Source organism: Momordica charantia (assembly GCF_013281855.1).
Source record: "Momordica charantia cultivar OHB3-1 chromosome 9 unlocalized genomic scaffold, Mcharantia_2.0 BLBB01000009.1, whole genome shotgun sequence".
Lineage (NCBI taxonomy): Eukaryota > Viridiplantae > Streptophyta > Magnoliopsida > Cucurbitales > Cucurbitaceae > Momordica > Momordica charantia.
In genome coordinates, this window is record NW_028275167.1 from 9,252,809 (window position 1) to 9,261,767 (window position 8,959).

The 8,959-nt window shown below is 40.4% G+C and overlaps 3 protein-coding genes across 3 annotated transcripts; 1 reads left to right on the forward strand and 2 right to left on the reverse strand.

Annotated features, from left to right (window-relative positions):
* Positions 1-1,800: 1,800 nt before the first annotated feature.
* On the reverse strand, positions 1,801-7,297 carry LOC148208916 (uncharacterized). Its single transcript, XM_088116838.1, has 7 exons — positions 4,091-7,297; positions 3,868-4,014; positions 3,456-3,800; positions 3,137-3,373; positions 2,707-3,069; positions 2,536-2,631; positions 1,801-2,449 (listed from the first exon to the last, which is right to left on the reverse strand). Exons 2-7 carry the CDS (start codon positions 3,937-3,939, stop codon positions 1,886-1,888), a joined length of 1,677 nt encoding a protein of 558 aa, XP_087972964.1. The 5' UTR covers positions 3,940-4,014; positions 4,091-7,297; the 3' UTR covers positions 1,801-1,885.
* Positions 4,166-4,803, reverse strand: LOC148208917 (uncharacterized). The gene is made up of 2 exons (XM_088117369.1): positions 4,597-4,803; positions 4,166-4,453 (listed from the first exon to the last, which is right to left on the reverse strand). The coding sequence occupies exons 1-2, from the start codon at positions 4,801-4,803 to the stop codon at positions 4,166-4,168; spliced, it is 495 nt and encodes a 164-aa protein (XP_087973495.1).
* Positions 7,298-7,310: 13 nt separating the features above from the next.
* On the forward strand, positions 7,311-8,669 carry LOC111024486 (uncharacterized). Its single transcript, XM_088117370.1, has one exon. The coding sequence runs from the start codon at positions 7,311-7,313 to the stop codon at positions 8,667-8,669; it is 1,359 nt and encodes a 452-aa protein (XP_087973496.1).
* The last annotated feature ends 290 nt before the right edge of the window (positions 8,670-8,959 follow it).

The following is an 8,959-nucleotide window of genomic DNA, read 5'->3' on the forward strand; positions in this document are numbered from 1 at the left end:
GAGAAGAACTAAACAAAAAAATAAAAATAAAAACATTTGTTTTACGAAAATATACTGATTTCATTTTGACTCTTCCACATTTTTTTCAGATTCAATTTGAAACTTTATAATATAGGATTTCTCTAGAAAAATAAAAGTTTGGATAAATATATTATATTATGATAAATTTATTTTTATTTTTATTAAAATTAAAAACTAAAAAATATAATATATTATAAAATATATAATATTGTAAAATAATAATTGTACAAAGATTTTGATAAATCAACTAAATATATAGTCGATAATTTATCAAAAGAAAAGAGTCGAATAATAGTTACCAATAACAATTTTTTATATTAAGATGCAATTTACCAATCTACCACTAAACATATATTTTGAAAACAATCCCTATCACGTCGAACTGCAAGATTCTCCAAAAATGGCGACGGACCTCCAGAAGGGGAAATTGGCTCAAATGACCTCCAAAAATTTTTGAAATGCTCAAATGACCCACCCCCTTTAATTATGCCCAAATGACCCACTTTTAACATTGATGATGTGTTAGAAGCAGGTGAAATGACCAAAATGCCGTTAAATGTAACAGGTGACCGCTGGAATAATTCCCGGCCGAGGTAGAAAAATTCCCGCCCGAGGTAGCTTCAATGCACGGCAAAACCAATTTAATGCACACCGACTTGTACCTTAGTAATCAGTACATGTCATTACTAATCCCAGAGAACATATGTCCTTATCGTAAATATTCTCTCTGCACAATCCTAAAAAATCTGAAAAGTATTGTGAATATTCTCTTTAGAAGTTTCAAGATTTTGGGAGAAGTAGTTCTTTATTTTTTATGCTTTCTCCTTTTGCGCGTTAATCTTGCTTGATTCTACATTTGAACACATGTGTTTTTATTTGATCCTCGTTTGGTTTATTTTTGTTACAGTCGGAGTAACAATAACTATTGTTATTTTGTTTTAAACTCATATGTTCATTCCTCCTGCACTATGCATTCTAATTGTCGGGTTATTCTCGAGCGAGGTGATATGATTATCGGCCGAGATTCATGTTTTTGATGAACCTCGGGCAAGGTACTAAACTTTCTCGACCGGGGTCAGAGGTTTTCAAAACGGAATGTTTGTTAAACTTACCTCGGGCTTGGCTGCATATTGAACTCCACCTCGAGCGAGAAAATATGTTTCTCGCCCGAGGTTGATGTGTATATATATATATATATATATATATATATATATATATATGTATGTATATATATTCCATCTGTAATTGTCTTTCAATTGTGCTTTGTAATGCAGAACAAAATGGTACCCAATCGAAACCCTCATACTTGGTTACGCTGAACCCGTGTACCCCCGTTGAAGACGAAGAATATTGGATTTTACCGGATGACTACGTGCCGAGGACGATTAAGCCACCAAAATTTGTGGACTCTTACTGGAAACCGCCGCTGCATATTTTTCTTGATTCCATAATTCTCGGCCAAGTTATGGTCGACCCCGACCGTAAAATTCAATGAGCTACAAAAATAGAGATTAAAGTTCTGTACATTTAATATGGGGGTTGTTCTTTATTTCAGTTCTGCCAATATTCTCGGGCTCGAACTCGATCGAGGTAGATACCGAGGTTGGTATTTTTTTCAGTTGTGCAAAAAACCTCGAGCGTGAACCAGCTTACCTCGACCGTAAAATACAATGTTCTTCATAAATAAAGATTAGAATGATCCTAATATTGAAAACGCAGTCCTAAACTCCATTAATAATTGATGTTTTGTCTCAATGTATCTAAACAAGTCCCTGTTAAATCATAGTCAATATACTTAAATTCATTTGCATTATCAAATTTAACTAAGTTACGTACAAAATAAGAAAACAATTCTAATAGAATATCAAAAAATAGGTCTATTCGCCCAAAGTTGAAAAGCAAATTGCCTCCTAAAGTATGCGACCCTAGACTGTGTTAGAGTATCCAATGCGGACCCGGTTACATCGTACTCAAAATACTTGACGCAGAAAATCCCACAGTCGCCACCGCCAATCTGCTGTGGTGCTGACGTAACTCGTCGAATCCACCATGGTTGGATCGGTAGATTGGGTCGGACTTTCATAACATCACATTTGAAGAGCATTACTGGGATGATGGTGCGCATTACCTTCAAATGATCCTCCATAGCATGATCCGTGGTCATTGAAGTCAAGGAGTCCCATACTACGATTTCGCCTTCCTCGAGGTCGATACATACCATTACCCAGTGCTTGCCCCTGATATTAAATGGGAGATATATGACGTCCACTTCCATCCACCTCAAAGGGTAGTCCGTATGAGTGCCGTCAGTATAACCCATGATGCTCTTGTCCCTCCCGTCCCAATCGTACTCGGCCGCTACTTTTGAAGGCAATGAACTATCAGATTGCATGCATGCATATAGACCATCCTTACGTCTGAAGTAGTTCTGTAACGTCAAACTTAACTCAATGAGTCATCAACCTATTCACTATGACCAATTTGAAGTTAGTGGATAAGCATGAACACACGTACCACAAGAACTAGATCGCCAATTGTGAACTTCCGAGAACACAGGTCAGGCTGCTGCTCAAGCTTCTTCCGCACTAACATGAACAGCTCATCGACGACCTATGAATAGTACCCAATTTATAAACATGAACGTATACATATTTACTACATTTAGTGTGGTTAATGACCACTTACCTCGGTTGTGCACCAGTTACCTAGCCTCAATAGGTTGTGGAACCAGACCTTATTCCTGATCGAGTATGCGGTCTTTCGCGTTGAACGTTTGTCATCGTCATCTAGCCAGACCTGAAATTTGTCATCCTCCTCTTTTGGAATATCCACAACTGGATTGTATTGTATGACCTTATGTCGTTTTCCGTCCACCTTCACTTCAACCGACGCACGCAACTTCCATGGTACTCTCCTTTCCCGATGTGGTCGCTGAATTTTGGGACGTGGCAATGGTTGTGATATGAGACGTACTTCGTCCGAGTCTACATGCTGTGATTGGTCTGGTACGACCTCGTCTGTCGCCGATGCACTATCGACGTATTGGGACTGAAAGTAAACTAGTTAGAACCTCGACAGATTGACAAAATGAAGTATATGATGTACGATTCGATACCTCTAGCGTCAGTGTCTGAAACTGGTTCGAGTCCGACTCAACCTCTTCCACGTTTCGAACCCCTGCGTCATCTCCTATGTTGACCTTCAGTACTTGGTGAACATTTGGTTCTTTCGAAACATCAAATGCATTTTGGACCTGGTGAACCTCTACCATGTCGACGTTCATGTGGCCTGCTCCACCAGCATGACCGCCTACTTTGGCTCTTCGCATTTCAGCAGGATCGACTAGTTGACCCTATACATCAAATGACATATCACACCATCCAAATTTTAAAAAACATACGGGAATACAAAATTTAATAAACTTATCTACTTACCCTGGCAAGCCGTCGCAAATACTTCCGTATGGATTTTAACTCACCTTCCACACCCTTGAGCCTGTTTTCCACGGCATCGATACGCATGTCCAACCTTCCTAACCGCTTATACACCTTCTTCTTGATCTTCTTCTTCTTTTTCTCTTTCTTCTTATTTGTGCCCTCTCCGTCTTCAATATCATCGACCGGTGGACATTCGATCATATCGTCGTGGCCCTCGCATGCGGGTCGCGGACTTTGGAGCCCTTCTTCATCATTTTCCACATCATTGGATGCTGGTGGTTCGAACGTCCTATTAAAAAATATCGTCTCTGATTCAGTTTGTTCCAAGCTCTTTGCTCTGGCCTGCACGAAATATGATATCACTTAGGTGTGGTTCGAAAACAAGTGCATGATAAAGTTAGTCACTTACTGTTGTTGACTGGAATATGTCTCTTTCCAGCATCAGCCATCCTATCGAACGAACACACCTCCACCGGAGCATGCGGGGTACCACGTCATCATTAACTTTTATAGCAACTCGTCCATCCAGGGACGATATCGTCCCATACCCCCACACCTGTATAAATTATAGAGAATGTTAGCAATCATTAGTGGGTCCAAATAAATATGGCAATTATATGATATTTATTTACCTGAAACACCCACGGGAAACCATACAGACTGTACGCTTTCCTCAACCTCCCATCATCTGTCTTACTCGTCAGTGCTCATTGAAGACTTCTTATTGTCTTGTCAAACGATATGGATCCCCAGTCATAGTTACAGCAAACTTCCCAATCATCTACTATTCCTAGCAAACTACTGTCAAACTTCAAACTTCTCTCCCGTCCATGAAGTACTAGTTCCACGAAGTACACAATTGAGACCTTCACCTCGTCCCAATCATCATCAAACCGTAACATTTTGTACTTCTTCTCCAAATTGGCCAAGGTCAAGTTTACGTCATCATCGAAGTACAATGTTCTAAGCCTGGCAGGAAACGTGTCTTTCCTAACCTGTGCTCTCGAATATTTTAGGCCGCTTATGAGGTCAAATTCTCTCCAACCGAATGACACGTTACTCCCGAACAAGTTGAAACTAATGGTGTCCGGACTACTATTTTCTACCAATACCTCCCTAAGTAACAAGCTACCAATACCTCCCTAAGTAACAAGCTATGTATTAACTGCCCATTAAATACTAGATCCACATCAATGAGATGGCTAAATACAGTCTTCCTAAAAAGACGAAGCTGATGGGGGGTAAGTTTCTCTTTAATATCCTGGGCTGTCTTTGCTAGGTGCGACAGACAAGACACTTGGGACGAGGCATACATCGCGGGAGGGACCTTCGGTACCATTTCCATTTCCTATAAGTAAATGCAAACAAACATGCACACTGAGATTCAAACAAACAAAGTTCAAACAACGAAGAAGTGTTCTCTGTTATTTTTCTCGGGTTCGACCTCGAGCGAGGTTGAGCCCGAGTACCAACCTCGAGGTGAACATCTTTCAATACCTCGGGCGAGGCTGAGCCCGAGGTCGAACTCGAGAAAAATAACAGAGAGCACTTCTTCTTCAACCTCCCACCTCACCACCTCAAATATTTCAAATGAACCGCCTACAGACATATTTCGAATAAACCTCACACCCTCACACGCAGAGACCATATCGACATAAAAATACACAAAAAAAATCAAGAACAAAGAAGGTAGAAACAACAATCAGTTTTCCTATTTTTCGAAATACAAAATACATGAGAAACGAAACCTAAATTGATGCGATATTAATCATTAATCATGTATTCGTTCATCCGAACACCAGAGAACGTAATCGACGGAAGAATCAAACATTGAACTCCTAAACATAGTTGAAAATTGAAGCCCTAACTTTCAATGTGATGGAAAAGAACAAAATCTAATAGAAATCGAACTTACCTCGAGCGATTTCGAACGGAGAAGGAGAAGATAAATAGAGAAGATGATGGAACTGTATCGATTTCAAACAAAGAAGGAGAAGACGAACCGCGCGATTATGACCTACCCTCTCACAGTACCCAACTAACCCACTACTTTTAGCATTGATGATGTGTCAGACGCAGGTGAAATGACCAAAATGCTATTAAATGTAACAAATGAACGTTTACATAATTCCCGCCCGAGGTAGCTTGAATGCACTACAAAACCAATTTAATGCACATCAAGTTGTACCTAACTAATCAGTACATGTCATTACTAACCTCAGAAAACATATGTCGTTATCGTGAATATTCTTTCTGCACAATCCAAAATATCTGAAAAGCTTTGTGAATATTTTCTTTGGAATTTTCAAGACTTTGGAAGAGGTAGTTATTTGTTTTTTATGTTTTCTCCTTTTGCTCAATAATCTTGCTTGATGTCTACATTTTAACATATGTGTTTTTATTGGGTACTCGTTTGGTTTATTTTTGTTACAGTGGGAGTAGCAATAACGTTTATTATTTTGTTTTAAACTCATTTGTTCATTCCTCCCGCACTGTTCGTTTTGAATTTCTAGTCGTTCTCGAGCGAGGTGCTATGATTCTCGAACGAGAATCACGTTTTTGTTGAACCTCGGGTGAGGGACTGAAATCACCTCGATCAAGGCTGCGTATTGAACTTCACCTCGGGCGGGAAAATATCTTTCCCGCCCGAGGTTGAAGTTTATTTTATATATTCTTCCCATTTCTAATTGTTTTTCAATTATCGTTTACAATGCAGAATAAAATGGTTCGCCTTTTTGTGATATATGGGGGTCAGTGGAATCAGACAGGCACTGTATACGAAGGTGGAGTTATGGGTGGGTTAAATGTTGATGAAGGAATAACATATAGAGACCTTGTAAGTGCGATCTTTAGGATGACTAGAATAAATCCTGATCTTTTCAATATTGTTCTACAATGTATCTACAAACTTGAGTACCAAGTGCCGAACTTTTATATATCCGATGATACTAGCCTTGGTTTTTACCTTATGGGCCCTCTACATCCCTTCCAAGTGCCTTTGTATGTATCTGTTGTACCAAAGGAAAGACAAGGTAGTGGTAGTAACTCACGTGATGGTACATTATATCCCCAAACCGAAACATTGGCTTCATTTCCATACCAAGTAGAACAAAACGTTTCTTCTCCTATCCCACTAAATCACATGCACTCACCTATAGATACTATCAACCCGCCATGTTCTGTACAATTTTATGACTCCATTGACAGACAATATTGTCCCTTGCAATTTAGGCGATGATGAACAAGAACACTTCTGGCAGTGGGATGATGTTGGAGGTGATGAGGACCATGAGTATGAGAATGAGGATGATGGCTACACAGGAACTGAGAATGAGTATAAGTACAAGGATGATGAAGCTGAGGACCCAGTTTGGGGCGGTGATCCATCCCCAAGAACACCTGTTGTGGAAGTACAGTCTGTAAGTAGGAATGCCCCTTGTGCAACTACTAATGGTCAACATGCGTCCTTAGAATAGATGGATACAATTGGTAATGAGGATGATTTTGTTCACGACATTGCAGTTGGCAGTGTTTTTCGGTCTAAGGATGAATTACGATTTAAACTGGCTGGTTTTGCTATCACCAAGAATTTTGAGTACAAGGTTAAGAAATCTACCACGAAGTTATTATCTGTTGCATGCACGGAAAATGGGTGCAAATGGGCCCTACGTGCAAGAATAATCAAAGGTTCGGATACCTTCTCATCTCAACGTTTTCTGAGAATCACAGTTGCGAACGATCGACACTGGCACATGATCATCGACAAGCTGGTAGTTGGGTAGTGGGCAGTTGATAAAGTCAAACTTTGAGGAGGTCAGCCGTCGTTACAGGCCTAAAGATATTGTGAATGATATGCGAAAGAATTACAGTGTCAATGTCCGATATGAAAAGGCATGGCGAGCGAAAGAAGTCGCACTGGGCCTATTGATGGGATCGCCTAGAGAGTCGTACTCTACTTTACATAAGTATGGACAGGCTCTGAAGGCCGTGAATGAAGGAACGGTTTTCCACATGAAATTGGAGGACGACACATTCTTCAAGTACGCATTCATGGCCTTAGGATGCTCGATTAGGGGTTTTGGAAGTTGCATACGACCTATACTTGTGGTTGATGGAGCACATTTGAAGGGGAAGTACAAAGGAGTACTACTTACTGCATCCTCAATAGATGGCAACAACCAAATTTACCCTCTTGCATTTGGTGTTGTCGATAAGGAGTGTGATGATTCATGGACTTGGTTTATCGAGCGGGTTAAGATTTGTATAGGTGACATAAATGGTTTGGTTTTTATATTTGACCAGCATCAAAGTATCACGAACTCCGTGGCAACGGTGTTTCCTGATGCAGCACACGTCACATGTATGCATCATTTAGCGATCAAATTGAATGAGAAGTTTAGAAACGAGGGAATGCAAATAATTTTGGCTAAAGCAGCAAAGACGTTCAAGATATCAAAGTTTCGATACTATTGGGGCCAACTAGCCGGATTCCCAAGAGTCCAGAAATACTTAAAAGACATCGGATTCGACAAGTGGGCTCGTGCATATCAACCTGGAATGAGGTATAACCAAATGACCTCGAATCTTGCTGAGTCCATGAATGCGGTACTTGTTCATGCTCGTGCTTTGCCAATAACAGCTCTATTTGAAAATTGTCGAGCTCTATTACAACAATGGTTTTATGAGAGGCGGACGGCTGCCTCTAGTCGAGGAACAGTTCTTACTGAATATGCAGAAATTATTCTTAAAAAAGAGGCAGAACGAGTTCGATATCATCATGTCAGGCCAATTGATCGGTTCGAATTCGAAGTGCATGATGGTACATCCAAGGTAAGTGTCAACCTGAATAGCAAGACCTGCACGTGTAAACAATTTGACTATTTCGAGATTCCATGCTCTCATGCCATTGCTGGGGCGGTTTTTCGAAACATTAGCGTGCATTCATTATGTTCTGATAGGTACCAAATCGAAACCCTCATACTTGGTTACGCCGAACCCGTGTACCCGCTCGGAGATGAAAAAGATTGGATTTTACTGGATGACTACGTGCCAAAGATGATTAAGCCACCAAAATTTGTTCCTCGTGTTGGACGTCGCCAAACTACTAGAATACCATCGGCCGGGGAAGTCCGACAGGTACACAAATGCGGGCGATGTGGAAACGTTGGACACAACCGCAAGACGTGTAGGCAACCGCTCCGAACAGAATGATATGGTTGTTATTATAGTCGGAACTATGTGTGCTATGTAAATACTACTACATTATGGTTTTGCCGGCGTAAAATGATGTATTTTGTAGGTTCAGAAGTAGACTAAGTCAAGAATAATTCTTTTCAGCTTCTTTCATGTTCTGTCAAAATTCTCGGTGCTTTCTCGGACGAGGTGAAGCCCTAGGTAAGCTCATTGGCAGGTTCTGTCAAAATTCCCGGTCATTTCTCAGGCTAGGTGACACCCGGGGTTGGAATATTTTTAAGGTTCTGTCAAATTTCTCGAGCGCGATC